The sequence below is a fragment of the Urocitellus parryii genome, chromosome 10 (genome assembly GCF_045843805.1).
Source record: "Urocitellus parryii isolate mUroPar1 chromosome 10, mUroPar1.hap1, whole genome shotgun sequence".
In the NCBI taxonomy this organism is placed as follows: Eukaryota; Metazoa; Chordata; class Mammalia; order Rodentia; family Sciuridae; genus Urocitellus; species Urocitellus parryii.
The window spans coordinates 16933137-16953334 of NC_135540.1; the positions used below are offsets into that span (position 1 = coordinate 16933137).

The 20198-nt window shown below is 38.5% G+C and overlaps 1 protein-coding gene across 1 annotated transcript in view; it reads right to left on the reverse strand.

The window, feature by feature from the left end:
* Nucleotides 1-20198, reverse strand: part of Rnf150 (ring finger protein 150) — a 222701-nt gene that overhangs the window by 57640 nt on the left and 144863 nt on the right. Inside the window, exons 3-4 of the mRNA XM_026386172.2 lie at nucleotides 15875-15946; nucleotides 14326-14408 (exon numbers count right to left, since the gene is read on the reverse strand). Coding sequence (XP_026241957.1) covers nucleotides 14326-14408; nucleotides 15875-15946 — 155 coding nt within the window. The remainder of the gene's footprint in view (nucleotides 1-14325; nucleotides 14409-15874; nucleotides 15947-20198) is intronic.

Consider the following 20198-nt stretch of genomic DNA (forward strand, 5'->3'; position numbering starts at 1 on the left):
GTTGTCAATGAAACCAGGGTGAGTTTTAAATGGAAAAACCCCACCGACAGTGTCTGCCACCTACTGTGTCCCTATCATGTACCAGGCATGTGACACACAGAACTGATTCACAACTAGCCTTTGAGCTGAAAATTATTAGACTAGTTTTATGGAGGAGGAAGTTCAAGTTCATTAAAGAAAGTTACCTAAAGAGTTGGTAAGCTGTAGGAGGGAGGACTCAAACCCAGTCCTAACTTGTTATAAAGTCAGTGCTTTTACCAATTCTGTATTCCTTGAGTCTTCCTGCTATGACTTATGGGTAAGAGGGTAGATGAAAGTATTCATACTTTTATTTTATTTTTTTTTACAATGAACTTCTGTCCTCCAGCTTCAAGTGCTTGACCTCTCTGAGCTTTAGTTTCCTCATTTATAAGATGAAGATAATAATAGCATCCATCTGAGGCCCTCAATACTGTTCTTCCAATATGCCAGCTCTCCCTCTTCTAGGTACCCAGAAAGACCACAGGTTCTCCTAGCGGCAGCTGTAGTCATGTAAGTAATTCTATCCAATAAGCTACAAAGAAAATAATCAATTTTACTTTGGGATGTAGCACTTAATGATTGCTCTATCAATTAGCAATTGCTCTGTCAGTTAGCATTATAACTTGCAGGTTATAATGAAAGTTATGAGTGACTGCATCATCAGTCCAGCTGTGGTGAGCAGACTTTCCACTGATACATGACAGATATGGAGCACAGGAAGTTTCTGTCATGTTAAGCCATGGGCAGATTTTGTTACTGCAGTGAAACCTTGCCTATCCTGACTAATAAAATACCTACTAGGGTGGATGTAAGGATTAAGTATTTGTTTGGTAAGGGTTCCAAGGATTAGAGTGATGTTAGTTATTTTGAGTCATGTAGGTGCCACATACAAAGTGACAGGTCATTAATATATGCAAGTGAAACCACCTTGGGATTCAGGGAAAGGAGCTGCTACTTTATGAGGAAATTAAGAAGTTGTGTGATGTCATATGGCTTTTTACATAGTGCAAAGGATGGAAAGAACTTGGAAGTGGGATGATAGGAGGAGAACATGCCAGGGAGAAGGAATTTCAGGAGTCAAGGTAAAGAAGCAACATCATGGCAGGTGTGGGAAACTCAAATTGGCTGAAATGCATAAAGCAGAAAATAAAGTTGGAAAATAGGTGTCCACATTAGCCTTCTGAGATGGACCAAGCAGGGAGGAGGTCTGGGCCATGAGCAGAATGATGATGGGCCTCGTTCCCTGTGAAGATGGGCTGACTACCACGACATTACTTCCTTCTGTCTCATTTCACCTTTCCATGTCTCCTCTAGGGAAAGCCCTGTAACGAGGAGGCTGAAGTCACCACTTGGTACTTGGTATAGATCAGGACAGGAGAGCGGGTACCTGCCCTCCTACCATCAACGCCATCCCTGGCCCAGTGCTTACCATGGGCATAAATGCTGTTATTGGTCTTGGGCTTGATAGGAAATGGTTGGGCCAATTATGAGAAACCTGTTCTCCTGATTCTCCTGTTTAGGTTTATGCCGACTCATTTAAAAGAAAAAAAGGGGACAAGAGAGCAGGTACCCAGAACCACTACTAACCACATTCTGGACTAAACATAATGACTTTGTTTTGGCAAGCTGATCTGATGGCAATTTCATGTGATGGAGTGGCAGGATAGGGGGCAGAGATAGAGAAGGCAATAAATAAATTCCTGTGCACCTCACAACCACTGTTCTTCTATGAAAAAAAGGCTGCTCTGTTTCAGGCCCATGATAATCAGCTTGGAGAGTGAAACCGGACCATTTGCAGACAAAATCTTGATTTGGTTTTCTTGGGGTGTTTGGACATTTGACTTAGAGTCAGTTGGGGATGTTTAAGAATTTGAGCCAAAACTACAGCCCCAGGGAGATGTGTGTTTAGCAGTGCTGCCACACAGAGCAGGGATGAGGGAAGGCAAGGTGTCACCTGCACTGTCCCACTGTGAGGACACCTGGCTTGGCTCTGGGCCCTGAGACACCCTCCATCCCCTACCCTCTGCCGAGTTAGGATATTCTCTTGATAAAATCCAGAAGCTATGGTGGCACTTGCCCGACCTACATCACAGGCTGTTGAGATACAGATCAGACATTATATGTAAATGTGCTTTGTCAACTGTAGAGTGACTGTCACAGTTAAAAATGTTATAATGACCAACCATTTATTTCACCCAGCTCTCCATGGTATGGGGCTTAAATAGCATGAAAAGAAAACCTGACAACACTGAAATGAAAGGTATCAGAATGTCTTGGCACTAAACTCAGCTTCTGTTTGAACTACAGGGGAGGTTGTCCATATTTTGGGAATGCAAGTTAGGGGGGACTCACTTCCCAGGGAGCCTCACTCCTTGGGGTTCTGCCGAGGGAGGCTCTGTACTTAGAACTTGGCCCTGGTCTAATTATATCGCTGGGCTGGGCCAGTGAAGCTGGTTGGCATCACCCTATGTGTCTACTTGATGGATATGACTGAGGATCAGGACATTTGAAGTCAGAATGCCATATTTAACCAGGACACTGCAGCGCAAGACTTCTTTCCTAAGCCGGCCTTTGCTCTGCTCAAAGACAGCAGAAACAAACAGGTCAGATAACTTGGTCTTCCTGCATTGCCATCTTCTTTCATGTTTCCTTCCTTTAATCCCTGAATTAAATGATAGCTACGTAAGTAGTGCACACAAAAATCTGAAGTAATGGAAGAAAAATGGATAGAAAACACCATCAGCAAACTTTGAACTTCAATGTTATGCCATTTTGACTAAAGTATAAAGTCAACTGTTATTTTCTTTAAAATTCTACGGCTTCTTTGGTCCTTTTGCCCTCCATTACTTTAAATGAAGGTATGATATGCATTGAATGTATAAATTGTAAGCAAGCTTGGGGCTACTTAGGTGTGAGCATATTTATGTACATACCACCATGTGAAGAGGCCCACTTCTCCATCAGCCCAGAGACCCTCCTTGATCCTGGACTGTCTGTATCCTCTCCTGCCATGTGGCCACCACTCTGGCTTCTGTCAGCATAGGCTAATTTTGTTTGTTACTGAATTTCATATAAATAGAATCATAAAAATCATCCCTTTGTTCCTGGCTTCTTTTGCTCAAAATAATGTGAGGGTTTTTTTGTTTGTTTGTTTCAAATTCACTTGTATCCTGGGACATTGATTGATTGTTCCTTTTTGTGACTGAGTAGTATTCCATGGATTGGATATAATCCAATTTGTTTGCAGATTTTTTTTTCCTGTTATTACTGGGATATTTTCATTTTCTGATTACTGTGAATAGACATGATATGGCCACTCCTTTACAATTTTTTTTCTGTGAAAGTGTTCATTTATTTTTCTTGAGTAGGTATCCAAGAATGAAACAGTCATGTCACAGAATAGTGTGCATTTAATTTTGCCAGAAACTGTCAAACAAATTTCCAAAGTGGTTGTGCCATTCTAAACTTCCACCACTGGATGGCTTTTTATTTAGCCAAGAATGTGATACTATGTTCTCAAAAAGGATAAGTTAAAAAAAATCTTTTTTTTATAAACACCCACCATTGAGTGAGATATATCAGCATAAATTTTCAGATAAATTTTAAAAAGTTGTTAAACCAATAAACTAGATTATTTCTTGATAGGGAATTATTAAAATAAGGAGAGATAAAAACACAAATATAAGAATTCATCAATTTTATAACAAAACTACTTCATTCTGCTAATCAAAATATATCATTAAAAAAAAAAGCTGGGTATGGTGGTGCAAGACTTAATCCTAGTGACTCAGGAAGCTGAGGGAGGAGGATTGCAAGTTCAAGGCCAGTATGAGCAACTTAATGAGACTCCGTATCAAAATTTTAAAAGGGGCTGGGATGTAGTTCAGTGGTAGAGTGCATGTCCCCAGTATGAAAACAAACAAACAAAAATCCCAAGCAGCATTTACCCAAAATAAAAACTAAAATGTTAAAACTACTTAATACCTAATCACAGTTTATAAATTCTAGACTATACCATATCCCCCTAATTTTGACATATTTAAAATTAGGAAACATAATCAATGATAATTTACATCAGATATCATGTTATATAAAGAGATTATAATAGAAGTAATATTCCAGAAAAAAATTAAAGATATGGGAATTAAAACTATGCTAATATTTGACTATCAGATGACAAGATACTTTGAAATGTGCAATTTCGTGGCCCTGGAGGAGCACTAATGTAAGCACTGCTCATACTACTAGTGAGCTGTCAATCATTACCATCTTTATCAACAGCAATTGGTTAAACTTCTCCAGATCCTTCAAAATCACTTTTGACCCAGTACAAAAATTCACTTTTAGGATGCATTCTAGGGTTAAGTTCAGAAACAAAACAAAACTAAGGTCATAGTGATAAAAAAAAAAAACTGGTAGCAAATTAAATGCTGAAAAATAAGAGTGTGAAGTTCAATACATTCCCATCATTATTATTACACAATGATGAGATTATCTTAAAATAATTTTAAAGTAATGGAAAAATGCTTACTTTTTAATGTAAACTGAGATAGTAGAATAAAAATGGTATTAATGACTCTACAATGTTTAAAAATATACACGTATGGTGTTAATATATGCTTTATACAAACTAAATTTACCAATAATTGTCTTTTTGAATAGAGATTATTATCTTGGTTAACTTCTTTATGCTTCTCTCTGTTTTCAAAAATTTCCACAATTAGCAACGGAACCTTGAAAGCTGTTTTTAAAAACATGGCATATATAAACAGACAACTTTAAATAGAATGCCCCCAAACCTAATTTGCATAACATGGGAATGAAAGAGTAAGTTGAAGCTGATGAATACAGCCAATGATAATCATTCTTTTCAAAAAAAGAAAGAAAGAAAGAAAGAAAGAAAGAAAGAAAGGAACTCAGAAGAAATCTGTTCCTAATCGAGCATACCTAACAGGCCTGCTGGGTAAAATCAGGACAGGCACTTTCTGGCTAGAAAGTGCCCTTTGTTTTCCACTTCACCAGTTAGAGGGCTTGTAATCCAAATCCTGATCACATTACAGCATTTTACAAAATTCTTTTACTTACAGAGACCTTGGCATTTCTGTCCACAGAGACATTCAGTTCACTCATCTTAAAATCAGACTGATCTCTAGGTTTAAATCTCTTAAGGGGTGAGTGTCTATTTGTGAGGGTTTCAGTAAAACTTGATTGGGATTCTTTGAATTTTCATATATTAACATGGTATTCATGGATATATCATGATCTATACTTTATCGTATTGTGTTGTTTGCTATGATGGTGTGCTGGGCAGGGTGCACCAATGAGAGCCCCTCCTCCTCTCAAAAGGGAAGTTCATAAGTGAATATCTTTCCAACTTTGATTTTGCCTTTGGTTGCCATTAAGGATTCATGACACAACAACCACAAGACTCTTGAGAAAAGCAGGGGAGGTTCTGAACTGTCCAGGTGGGCTTGTTTGGAAGTATCCATTGAGGACAAGCATTTTTGAAGTGGATACCATGTTCTCAGCCACACTAGCTCAGTAAATCTCACTAATTTGATTCTAAGGGGGGACTTCTGGCAGCCAACCCGTCTTTGAGCCTTTGTATACTTGAATGTTCAGAAAGCTTTATTTAGGGCTCCTTCTACTATTCACCCATTACTCTACACTAGATGTCTCCCAAGCTGCTTCTCTGGGAGGGGAAAATACCACCTGTCCTTGGGGACAGGAGCTAATGGAATAAAGTATTTGAGAGGTCAATTAATAAGTAGATCTGTGTTAAAACCCTTATCAGTCACATCAACTGAGAAAGAGAAGCAGCTGACAGTCTGACAAGTTAGATGATTTATGAGCATCTTGTCAACTGCAGACACATAGGATGTGTGTAACAGACCTTTGAAGAAGCCACTGAAACTAGAACACTAAATACAGACAGTGACTTTTCAGCAGCCCTCAAAAAATTCCTTGTCCAAGTCTCCAGACCTAGACCTTTTAGGTTCAGTCTACCTCAGCCATTGCAATGTAATTAGGACTTTCTTCAAAAGTTAGGATATCTATTCCCCAATTAACACACACAAGCTTCATTTTTTTTTTTTAAATTTGGTACCAGGAATTGAAACCAGAAGCACTTAACCACTGAGCCACATCCCTAGTCCTTAAAAAAAAAAATTTACCTAGAGATAGAGTCTCTCTGAGTTGCTTAGTGCCTTCCTAAGTTGCTGAGGCTGGGTTTGAACTTGCGATCCTCCAGCCTCAGCCTTCTAAATTGGTGGGATTATAGACACACACCATGTATCCAGAACAAAAGTTTCATAGTCCCTTCACTATTACTCTGTGTTGTACTTTAACAGGAACCATTTTTTCCATTTTTTTAAAAAGTTTTTAGCCTGGTATATCAATGTGTTTAAATCTCCGTGTCATCTCTTTTAACACTAATGATGCTGTTAGTCATGTTCTGATGTTTATAAAAGTGTAGCCTCACATTTAACGAAGAGAACTGATAGAGAAATTTAGCCACATTTCTAAAAAGGAGAGAAGAGAATGGAAGGGTAACAGTTTTACACACAGAATTCAACAGCTATCTGTCCAAAATAGAGCTCTGTCTATATGACCCAGTGGTGGGAGTCTTGAGGGCTGGAAAACTCTCTAAACGAAGGTTTCTGAAGATAAGCCAAAGCTGGTCAAGTGTTCTTGTTGTTGTTTATATAATTTGCTTTGTTTGAGTATGATTTAAAAATCTGTTTTAGTGTCTGAAATCTGCTCCTTGTGCTATGGTTTTTGAGTGATAGTATAGAAGCTACTGGACTTTTTGCTATTTGAAATCTGAATGAAAAGACAGGATCATGTTTTATTTTATTTATTATATTTACTTTTTTGTGTGTGTGATGCTTGGGATGGTGCAGGGCCTCCCACACGCCAGGCATGCCACTGAGCTACCATCCCGGCCTAACATGACCATGTTTTAAATGGAAAGAAATACAGATGCAGCCATCAGTCACCAACCTGAGGAATGGACATCCATTCTGTGGTGGCTTATTCCTGGGTCTCTGGAATAAATAGATCCATGTCACCACATACCCACACAAATACATGAAATAGTCTCCTAACTGGTCTTCGGACTCCAGCTACATCCCCTGGAGCCACACTCCACTCTAGAGCCAGGGTGCTGGCTGTGACTCACGAACCACAAGGATCCCCAGCACTTGGCCACCATGCAGGCCCTGCAGCTGGGCACTACATCTTTATTTTTCTTTTTTGAATTTAAAACATGGTCATGTTAGGCTGGGGGTGGGTAGCTCAGTGGAAGAGTGCTTTGCTTGGGAGGGAGAAGGTCCTGTACCATTCCCAGCACCACAAAAAAATAAGTAAATCAATAAATTAAATTAAATGTGCTCATGTCTTTTCAATCAGGAGTGCACAACCTGGGCTGCTTCCCCTCATTTCTGTCATGGGTCTTCCACTCCAGCAGCTCCAGGTTCCCACTGTTGTCTCTCCTTGGAGTGTGCTTATCTCTAACTGACGGGACACAACTTTGCAGAATATAACAGTCAACCTGAATCATCACTTAGAAAGAAGGAAATAATGTGAAATTGTGAACTAAGATTTATACACAAAGCTATTTAGCACAGCCTGATTGGTAAACAGCAATAAGAAGTGTGTATGGGGAATAACTTAAACGTTCAAACAAAAGCAGATGAATTATGGTACAGGGGTGCTACAGTTTGGATTTAAATGTTACCCTAAGGTGGCCCGTCGGTTAAAGTGTGGTCCCCAACCTGGCACCAGTGGAGGTGAGGGAAACTAACTGGTGGGCTCTATTGGGAGGTCTTAGGACTCCAGGGCTGTACCCCTGAATGGGACAATGGCATCCCAGCCTCTACCTTGCAACTTGGCCGAGAGGTGAGTGGTTTTGCCAAGCGTTGTCGCACTATGTGCTGTCTCACCACACTATGTGCTGTCTCATCATGGGCCCAGAAGCACGAAACCAACAGAGTAGGGACTAAAATCTCCAGAAATGTAAGTCAAAATCAGCCTTTTTTTCTTTATAAATTGATTATCTCAGGGATTTGTTACACTGACAAAAAACTGAGTAACATACTTGGTATGGTATGTGGATTTAAAATGACGTTGCTTCAGGTTTTAAAGACATGGGACATATTTATTCTAGAAAGGTCTCTAGGTAACTTAGAAGGTGCAAATATTCAACAAGACACTGTAAGTGTCAAACAAGAAAGAAAAATGAAAATGGAGATCCAAAATGGAATCAGAAATGAGGGTAAAAATGCCTTTTGGGTATGCGTGAGATATAAATCTGGCTCTAAGCTCTCTATCAACACAAGAAATCTGGATATGGGCTGGCGATATAGATCAGTTGATAGAGTGCTTGCCTCACATGCATAAGTCTGTGGGTTTGATCCCCAGCACCACACACACACACACACACACACACACACACACACACCACACACAAATATGGATAGTGTCACAATTCAGTATCTACAAAATAAGAACATTTCCCTTGGTTGGGAAAAAGTTAATCTACAGGAGAAGTGCTCTGGTGGGTCCCCATGCAGAAGTCAAGGCACAAAATCTCCACAGCAAGTGCCCTGAGATTGCTTCCACAGTGAATGCTGGCAAAAGCTTTGGCGATCCTAGGGACCAGCTCACTTCTCCTCTGGGGAGCTAATAGGACAGTGCTTGTTCTTAGGTTCTTATGAATTTATAAAAGTACATTTTAGAAAAACGTAAGGACTGGATTACATTTCAATTAATTTTCCCAGAGAATATTTTTTTTCTTAGTCACAGTTTTGATATACTTGCCAAAAAAATTCCTGAGGTCTAGCTAATCTAGATTTTCATCTGACAATTAAAAATAGACTCATCTGAATAAATAATGAAGGGGCAAGACCCAAGCAGGAACTTCAGTGAGAGGTCAGGACAGATGTGATGGTGGTAACAATGCTAGTAATGATGTAATGTAATAGTATGAATGATAATGAGAACAATGATCATAGCAACGCTTACTCTTGATGTTGCAATAATAGCAATAACAATAATAATAGACATAAAATTATTATTCTTTGTCAGATTTTGGGTATATAAAATTTAATTTAGTCAACCAACTTTAATTGGTTCCTAAATCCAAATATTAGTTCCAGTTTCTTGTTAGTAAAAGTCAAACTGAAATTAAAAACAAAACACACACACACACACACGCAAAATTCATACTTAGGGCATGAAGAGTCATTGTTTAGTGAGTTCAGTGTTTCTGTTGGGGACCAAGAAGATGTTCTGGAGATGGGGCACAGCATTGGGAATCTACTTTACCTTGACTACATACCTGAAAATGGTCAAAAAAGTAAAATTCGTCATATATATTTTCCAAGCCCAGAAATCTACACCAGAGTTACATGCTTTAACAGAGGATCTTGCTCAGGCACACCTCAGATCCCACTGTGAAGAGCAAGGAGTCCAATAAACCCTGGGCCTGCAGGGCTGCTGACTTCGCTGTCAGAGCAGACATGGCCAAGGATGGCATCTCCATGCTGTTGGAAATCAGCTTCAATGTTTGGATGTGAAACATCAGGGGTGCACTTTCTGACTAGAAGGTTCCAGGTTAGGTGTTATTAGTTCTTTATTCAACAATCTCCGTGTGCCCTGCTATCAAGACCTCTTTCAATTCCATGCAGCATTGCCAATGCTGTTTCTTGGAGTACCAGCCAGGAAGCACTATTTACAAAAAAGTAACTAGAGGTCAGAGGTTGTGAACAAGGTGAGAATTGGGGACCATGTGCACAAGATAATAAATTCTGTTTGAGAGGATTTTACTTGTCATCCAACTTTGCTGATAACAACCCAGCAAGACACGGTGCCTCTGCAGGACACATCAGCCAATGATAGCATCAACCATGAGACACTGTTCTCTGTCTTCCATAGTGAGGTGGAAAGGTGAACTGTGAATAGCTCATCAGTGGATTATTAGGTAAGCTCAAGGGGGCCAGGACAAGTTCCTGTTTTCCCTCCGTGGAAAAGTCTGGCTGGGCCATGAAAAGACTTTCAAGAAAGGTTTCTGCAGAAGTACTGACATTCTAGGCTATGGGGTTGGTTTATGTAAGGAAGAGCTTGACTGGGTCTGGCTGCAGCTTCAGAGGTAAAAAAAAAAAAGGTCAAAACAGGGCACAGATAATCTAGGACTATTTCTAGTGAATTCTCTCAATGATAAGGGAAAAGAACAGGATATTAAATGATGTTGACAATAATATCTTGACCTTGCACAAATAGGCACAAGAAACAAAAGGAAAGAGATATGCAAAAATGTTAGCAGTAGTTACCTGCATGAGGGAGTCAGGCAGATATTCAATTATTTTATTCATTTTGCAAATTTTCTATAAATTTTTTTATTATAGTTGCACATATTATTCTGTATTCTGATTACTTATTGAAATTTTTTTCCCATTAGGCTATTTCCTTTAGAGCATGAACTATGCCATTTATCTTTTCATTTCTGGTACTTTCTACTACTCCTGAAATACAGCTGCTATAAAATATTTGTGGTTCCAAAGGAAGCATTTAGTTGCTACAAAGTTTTTCATAAAGATCTGCTTATTACTAGGCAGCTTTTAAGTATTTCTTCAATTGTGGAGGAGATTATTCCAGATCAAAGGGAAAGAATGTAGTAGAAACTAATATTTGCACAAATGAGTGATAATGATATATGATAAATTAGACACTGGAAAAAACATTTTGTAGATTGTTGGAAAGAAATGCAAATATTGCTTTGGTTTTCTTAAAACATGGCAAACATGAACTTTTGGTCTGCCCAAGGAATTCACATTCTTTTTCAGACACTGTGTGTTTGCAATTGGATAAATAGAAATGAATAATTATTGAAGAACAGTAGGAATACCATAAGATAAAAGCCATGGAAGGATCAGAGAGCTCAACTTATTCTCCAGACAAAGGAAGACAACAAAGCTTCAATAAAATGTTGTTAAAAACATAATCATGGATATTAACCCGTCACAAAAAAAAATCTAGCCTTAAAATCTAGCAAAAGCTTAATGATGGAGCAAACCAAAGTTTCTTGGAAAAATGCCTTAGCAGTGTGTTAGGATCAAATCCTAAGCACACAAGTTAGACCCGTGCCACCCAACATATTTGGTGTCCTGCTGTGGATCTGCACCTTACACTGCGCACACATGTCCAAGCTCACACCAAGGCACCTCCTCTTTTTGTATTTTTAAATATTTATTTTTTAGTTTAGTTGGACACAATACCTTTATTTTATCTATTTATTTTTATGTGGTGCTGAGGATGGAACCCAGAGCCTCGCATTTGCTGGGCGAGCGCACTACCACTGAGCCACAACCCCAGCCCAAGGAGACTCCTCTTTGAGTGCTTGAGAGGGACTGAAAGAAGGAAGAGTCAGCAGGAAGGAGCCATGGGTTTGCATGTGCACAGTGTAACTTTAATAACCACCAAGACCACAAATGAGGAGGAGAGGGCATTGGCTAATTATCATCATTTGTGCAAGGGTCTTGGAAAGAGATAAGAGAATGAGTTGGAAAATGCTGTGCAAAAGTGTGAACCTGGGTGATTTGGAAAAACGTCCTAATTGAGATGCACCCAGCATGTCAGGGGTTATGAGGCTATAGACAAAGTATGAGAGAAAGGACTAGATACATTGGGATATTTTTTGGAAACCATTTTTTACTCCAAAGAGATGCAAAGAATGCTGTGGATGAGTCAGCCTGGAAATAATAGGAAAGGGAGACCTTGGTGTTCATGGGAGCAAAGGTTTAATAACACCCCAGAGGAAATTATCTAGCAAAAACCAAATGTCTCCACATTTGTTTGATAACATCCATTAGTGCAAACCGTCTGGCAGGAACCAGCAACAGGCATAAAAATATTTTGATTTGAATATCAGCATGGAAAGAAATGCATGAGCTATTTAAAGAATACGTATGTGTGACTAGTGAAGCTCAAACAGTAATTAACTATAACCTGTGTTTGGTAATGAGGTGTATTTTGTTATTTAAAGCAGGATGCTCAATAAGGAAATAAAAAAAAATAGATGAGTGCTAAGGATCTTGAAGCAAAAAGAATTAAGGAATGAGCTGAGAACCAAAGAACCAGGTAAAAAGGAGGAGCCTAAAGCCAAACTGAAAAGGAAAAGAATGTAGAAGAAACTAATATTTGCACAAATATTCCTAGGGCGAGCGCCAGTGGGAATAAACTGAAATTTCCTGAAGTCCTTTTTCTTTGTGGAAAATATTAAATGTTACTTTTTCTTGATGAATATTTCCCAAAAAAGTACACTATAAAAGGAGGTCTGGAATAACATAAAAATCTAAATACCATTAAAGCAATGTAATTTGTCATAATTAGAAACTGAAACCAGTGAAATGTTCCCAAACTAGGTATGGTAAATTAAATTGTGGTACAACTCTGTGTTGGCTATTATGTAGCCTCCAGCAATTGCAGAGAGGAACATGAAATTCATGCATGACAGAGCTTTAAATGAATACATTATTTTATGCTGTATGACTGTACAGCTAAAGCAATGCAATATATGCATACATATAATTTTTAACACAGATTTTCTTAATTACAATTGTAAAGTTCTTAGGATTCTCAGTAAAAAGCAGCTGTTTAACTGGCTTGGGTTATTTTTTATTAGTAGTACCTCCATAGGGCTCTAAGTAGCCTCCTAGTAGGAAAGTCAAGAAAAGCATTGGACTTACTTATAACCACAGGGCTTTACAAATCCTTAATAAAATGCCGCAGAGATGAAAGACGTCACCCTGGGAGGTTTTCCATAGTTCAGTGTCATTCTTTGCCCTTGTTCCTGGAAGTCATCCAGTAGACATGAGGTGTAGCGTGAAGAAAGAATTTACATGGAGCAACCTCAGACAGAGGAACTACCAAGCTTCCATGTGTCCCTGTTTATGATTTTGTCCCCCAGGCAGACGGGCATCTATAAACAAAACCTGGGGCTCTGGATGGATTTTCCTAATGCCCATTTTCGTAATGATCAGTTTGCCTAAGAACATTTTGAGAAACATCTATTCCCTTTGGGAGTTTCTGCATCAGTTGGGGTATCCAGTCCTTTTGTGTTATTTTAAGATTATTTGACCAAATCCTCTAAAGCCATATTTTCTTTCTTTTGTATTTCCAATAAATAGCTCTTAAAATTTGCATTGTTTGAAGAACCAATGGATTGATGAATATCTTTGTGGTGTGTTTTTCTATGTTACTTACTTTTAAACTCACTAAGAATTAAAGTCATTCCTTTTAAGTGAAGAATTCCTCATCAAAGCATAATTCCATTTTTATTTTTAGGATGCTTGCATGGATGCAAAAATACTAAAAAGGATTTTCAATTAAGGAGGATGGCTTTTATGAAACCTTAAATTTCTTGATTTAATTAGAGTATTTAAACTGATTGGATTTTAACAATTTAAAAAGAATTCCAACACCTTCACAGTGAATTTCAATTAGGCAGAGGGACGAGGGTTACGTGAGGATTGCCTGGGGAGTGTTCCCAGCTCTACATGCCTGCTTCTTCTTCTAAATTCCAAAATTTGGGGAAAATTTGATTGTCATGTTCACTTTCTGTTAGTTAAAAAAAAAAAAAATAAGAGAAAAGGAATCTGCTTTTGGCTTTGTACTTACTCCTGACTGTATTCTGATGGCTGAGCCTTTATGATCTTCCACAAAACATTTTCAAGAATTATTTTAATTAAATTAGCAAAACTGATTCTGAGCAACAGAGAGCTGCTTTTTCTTTTTTTCAAGAAAACTCATACCTGGATTCATATCAGCAGGTCTGTGTCAAGAGAGTCCAGATCATAACGCTATCCTTCTTTTGATGCAAAGGGGATCAGGAAAATATATCTAATTCCATGAGCCAAAGCCTTGATTGATTGTACTGAGGATTGAACCCAGGGGGCCTTAACCACTGGGTCACATACCCAGTCCTTTAAAAAAATATTTTATTTTAGAGACAGGTTCTCACTGAGTTGCTTAACACCTTGCTTTTGGTAAGTCTGGCCTTTGAACTCACAATCCTCCTGCCTCAGCCTCCCAACCTGGTGGTATTACAGGTATGTGCCACTGTGCCCAGTAAGCCAAAGCCTTTCAAGGACTAAGGTTACCAGAAAAGAAGGCATGCTTGCCATGTGCAGCTGGCAACACGGAGGCCCACTGACATGGCCCAGCAAGGCCGGTGGGTCCAAGCCAGGGTGGCCAGCAGGCACTCTCCACACACCAGCCATCCAGGGCAGGCAGCCAGTCACTCACCGGCACGGCAGGATCCTGACCACGTCGTTGGGCTTGTATCCTTCAATACAAACTGCACAGTTGTCAAAATCCGGCTCTGTTTCCTGCAACAGGAGCAGTGCAGATGAGACCACCCTCCTGGCTTTGTGAGTAAATACCAAATAAACCAAAGGACAGCTTGCCTGGAGCCAGGCTTTCAACAGCCTTTGCTAGTTTTCTTCATCAATAATTTACCGGCTATCCGTGTAGCTGGCATTCTTTCCAACCCCCACTTTGTATTTCTAGGTGCCACTGCAAGTGCTTTTGTGAGGAAAACTATTTCCTCATGTACTTTTACTAATAATGCTATCAATTACAAGGAGAGGTGACATATCAGAATCTTGAGTATAACAAATAACATTTATGGAGAACTATCTGAATGATATTTAATCCACCGATTCCTCTGTAATCTAATACATAAACTAAACAGAAACACAAAAGAATGTTTTTAATTTTTTTCAAGGACATAAATTTCTTTTAATACCTCAAAAATTTATTACTATGTCATAGCCCTTGGACTTCTATTATTCTCTGATTGAAGGGGAAAAAGGAATGATCAAAATGGACTTCAAATTTAGGAATGCTTTTGAAAGAATTTTATCTTAATGCACCCACTAGTGTTTTCAGAGAGTTGAAAAGTAATAGCATATAATAGTAATAGCACATCAATCCTTCAGACTACAGTCGATAGCTGCTACACATGTGGAATTGTGGATCCCTTACAATGCTCCAAGGAGCCCCAGTCCTTCAAACTGTGTTATAATCCATTGATCTAAACATCTCCTGGGAGATCAAAGAGACCTTTAAAGGCCTGCAAGCCTGGACTGTACTCTTTTCTGTCCTTTCTGACGATGCTATGATTGCTTCTGGCTTTACTCCATGATTCTACAGTGAAGGAGACTGTTGCAATGATATTGGGGTGTCCTGAATACTAAATTTCATAGGAACTGATATACTTTTTGTGTTTAGACTCTAGACATGAGTGTAGAACAGAACTCTGCACATAGCTCTATCTTCCCTGCGAGGATTACTGGACAAACTTTTTCAGGTCAAAATACTGGGAATATCTCTCTTTTTTTTTTTATCTTGTGGGACACTGCAGTCAAATATCATTTGACTATTGAATTTTGTTTCCTTCTTTGCACTGGTTGCTGGAGAGCCCCGACCTAATTTAGTATCCATTTCCATTACCTGTTTCAGGTAATGCATTTGTGCAGTAATGTCATCCTGGCTTTATCCATTTTCTTGTACACTTACTTTTCTGTTTCTCATATTCTGTAGCAAATGGGTTTTTTTTGTCCTACTGAATGCATTTTATAAACTACTTTAAATAATATTTAATAGCATATAATAGTAATAGCACATCTATCCTTCAGACTAGAAAAAGGGCACATATCAGATGCTTACAGGATGACTTTAAGCACGTATTTCCCTTTTCCATCCTTCACTCTCTTCTACCCTGACTGTCAGAAAACCAAAGGAGAGCAACTACTTTGAATAGTTTCCCACCAAAAAGAAAAGAGGCTGTTACCTTGTCACCCTTCTTGATGGTCCTGACCTGGAGCTTGCTGATGGCTTTCTTTGCTGCATCTCCCAGTCGGCGCTGAAAACACCAAAAGCTACTTGTTAGTAATGAAGATGTGTAATTCTTGACTTTATTTCTGATGGCATTTAATAAATCAGGGCCACTGCCTCTGAAATCATGCACACCTGGCATGAACGTTAACAATGATGGCTGGAAGAGATGGCACAGTGGCATCTGTGCAGACAGGCTGTGCTGACCAGGTCTGTGAAAGAGAGTCTGGTTACACCTTGTGTTAGGCACACAGCAAACGATGCAGGAAGATCCTGCTCTTGAGTAAATTCAGTGCAGTTTGCAAGACAAAAAGTATTCAGTATTCGCCACCCTTAACTGCTCAGTCTGTAACACAATCTAGAGAGTTTAGAATAATCTTCATCTCCTATTTTTTACTATTGGGGCTATACTGTTTAATATTCCCTTCCATTTGCTCCTGCAGACCTAACCTAGGTTTAAATTCAGTCTGTTTGATCCTATTCCGTCAAATTTCATATGTCAATTTTACTTCCCTTTGTATGGGTGTTGAGAGTACATATTAAAAATACATAAAAAACAATGTTCAGGTTAGCAAATAATTACAAAGCAAAGATCTAGGTAAACCACTACCATCCATGTGAAGAAAGAATGTATTATGCCCCTTTAACATTTTTTTATTTTTAAATATTTTTTAGACCTTGATGGACTTTTATTTTATTCATTTATTTATATGTGGTGCTTAGAATCAAACCCAGTGCCGTACACATGCTAGGCAAGCACTCTGCCACTGAGCCACAACCCCAGCCCCCAAGCCTCCCCTTTTTTTTTTTAACAGAGTAATTACTTTCCTAATGAGCCCTGTAATAATGTAATAAGAGGGCAATGGAAGAGTGGGGGAGGAGAATTCAATTTTAATCTGTCAAGGAAGAAAATCGCTAGTTAGTGTGCCATTAGTTTTCTACATGTTTTCCCTCCATCTTGGGTATATGTACTTCTGCTTTATAATACATGAATATTTGTAGTAGTGAAACATATTTGAATGATTAGAATTAACAATGTCATCATTTAAACACTCAAACTTCTTTCTTTCTCTCTTATTTATTTTTTTTATGGTTTTTGGGGATTGAACCCAGGGCTTTATGCTTGCAGGGCAAGCCCTCTGCCACTGAGCCACATCCTAGGCCAATTCTTCTCTTAAAAACAGTGAACCGATATTGGTGAATGCTTAGTATATCCTAGGTACTTTGCTAAAACTTTATAAGTAATGTTGCCTTAATCCTTACTATAGCCTTAAGAAAAGAACTTTTTTTTTTAATATATAAAGAACGAAGACTTATAGAGCGTGGGCAAATTTTTCAATATTTTAGAGACAGAGAAAGTTTGAAACTGAATAAAATCAAGTCTGACTTTAACATTATAGCTAATCTACCACCTTCACCTTTATTCACTAAACAACCATCCAATCAATCAAACATCCAGTTAGCCAAACAAAAAACATCTGACTTCTAGTCAGCTAATCATCCAATTAGTTAGCCAACCAACCAACATCCAGTTAGCCAGTTAATCAGTCATCCATCCGCCCATTCACCCACCCACCCATCCATCCAAGCAACGAACCATCCAACCTAATGACCAACCAATTAAAGTCTATTTAAAGTATCATAAGGCACTTCCTTAGAACACAGCAAAGTGAATAAGCAGAAAAGGTGATGTTCTTTTTAATTCAGTTTCTCTTTGATTTTCATCCTTGATTTCTAAAATAACACTGGCATTTTTAATAGAAGACTAAGTTTTGGCTGTTTCCTAAAAGGAGGGCTAGATACACTTGAGATTTACACAAAAGTCCATGAGTAGCCAGCACACTAAGGTAGCCAGAAAACTTAGGAAGAGTCTGCAATGATAATTACCAAAGGTAGACATGAGAATGAGAGAGAGAAAGTAACTGAGGGGAAAGTAAACACGTGGCCTATTCTTCTCCTTGTCCTCTGGTTACTACCTTAGTCATCCTTACATCTTAGGTCATTCTTCATGGATCCCCCAGCAAGATCCCTCTACTCTAGACCCTCATTGCACATTTTCGACACACCTCTGCTTTGCAGCACTGTCACATTGGGTATTTGATATTTGTTTTTATGATCAATCTCTGTTATATTTCCCTCAAGTAAGCTCTTCAACAGGAGCTCTGTGTATATTCTTGCTTTTTACTATGTCCCCAGCTCATAGAATAAAGCTGCCTTCAATCAGTGGCACTTGATTATTTAACATGTATTTTTGATCTCTTATTCTATGCCAAGCACAGCTTTGCGTTTTAGAAAATTGGTAGTGGGGAAAAATAATGCAGACATTTTTGTCCTCTGTAGCTTATCATCTAGTAGAAATTCCATAAAATATGACTGAATAAAATATTAAGCCAATAGGTTATTTTAAGCATGGAAACAACCTGAGAAATTTAGCCAGTTCATGAAAAAATTTACAGATAAACTATAGGGATTTGTGTTGTATATAATCAAAGCCGAATTTCTAGCCCCAGCAAACCCAGCTTGTCTCAACTAGTAGGTGCCAACTATTGCAATCTGGGCCATGGATGAAAAGCACTGAGAAAGTGTTACTGGTCACTGGGAGAAAATGTCACAAACCTGCAGAATACTACATTAACATCAAGAAATCTGGGCCCTAAGTAAACAAATGTTGATTGCTTTTAAGCCAAGAACTCAGATATTTTTGTAACTGTTTAATTGGTATTCCATAATGTTTGTACCCAATTCAATTACTTAAATTGTTTTTGTTATCAAAGGATGAGCAGAATAATTAAGCAAAAAACAGTATTTTCAAACAGGGTCATAGGTTTATATTCAACTGAAGCCAAAGTATGTTTAAAGCAGGTGAACTAGAAATGATGTTTTCAAAATTTAATTTTCATTTAAAACAATTCTTTAGCAAATGAAAGATGTCTTCTTAAATGTGAACATATAATTTAATTTCAAGGAATGGGAGGAAGAGGAAGGAGAGGAATCACCACTACCACCCAAAGAGGTAAGTCCATTCAGGAAACTTAGAGTAAGCTAAAATTAATGTATCAAGGCTATGGCTAACAGGGAAGTTAATGGTTGTGGTATTAGAAAGATGAATTCCATTAGTGGCATTTGTATGACTGAGTCAAAGAGAGGTTAAGGTACTTAATGAAGAATAAAGTCCTTTAGGAGATAGGCTTCCCAAGTCAGCAGAGCTAAGACTTAGAGACTAGGGCAAAAGAGAAAGTCATGAGGTTCTCTTCAAAGTTTCTACAAGATCTTTCTCTTTGGGAGTCCTGAAAAAACTCACATGATTCACAAAGGCAGGAAGACATATTTTCCTTAACCATTGTGAAAAAGGGTACAACGGTGTCTTTTCCCTTTCATGCTCCTTGAAGGTCCTGGAGTCAAGCCTCATTCCATAGGTTATGGGTAGATGGCACCCATTTGCCTCCTTTGAGGAGCAGAAAGATGGAATTCTCCAGACTCATGGAGGCTATGAATGTCTGTCCTGTCGCTGGGGGAATACCCAGCTGCCTGAAGAAGATAAAATCACCTTCTGAGAAATACATGATCATGGGGCCAGATAGCATTGTTTATCCATTTATTTTTTGAAAGCGTTCTGGAATAGCAAAATAAGGGGAGAAGCCCCATAAAGTTTTCAAAAATGCCACATGTATTTGCATGTAGCCAAATATTGTCAGTATGTCTCAATTCTTCCTAAGTGACATTAAAATTATATGTAGGAAAAAAAGTCCCACTTTCAACATTTAAAACAAGTTTTGAACATTTAAAAGAAAGTTCTACTTCCAACAATTTTCACACTAGTGTTGGATTTCCAAAATGCAGATTAAAGAGATAATAAATGCAAACATAAATATTCTTAATGAAACGACCCAGATAAAGTAGTTGTTGCTTTTGTTGTTGACCTCTTCTTTTAGAGGATTGTTTTTTAACTGTGCCAAGAATAAAGGAGGAAGAAAACGACAGGCCCTGCTCAAACTGAGTCTTGCCCAGGGCCCAAGCAGAGAATCTAGGCATCAAACCTGAAGTCAATCATAAACAGAAGCTTTCCTTTGTGATTTCCAGAAATGCAGAATGGAAGAGTTAGGGACCACCTCAGGGGAATGGGGGAACACAGAAGGTTTGGGTCAGCGCTTTGTTTTGGGTGGGGATGTAGGGTTGTTCTCCAACCCAACCAAATCCAAATCAATGGTCAGGACTAGGCATCTTGGTAATCAGATTTAGCTATCAATTTGATCTAATTAGGTACAAGAAAATATTTTCCA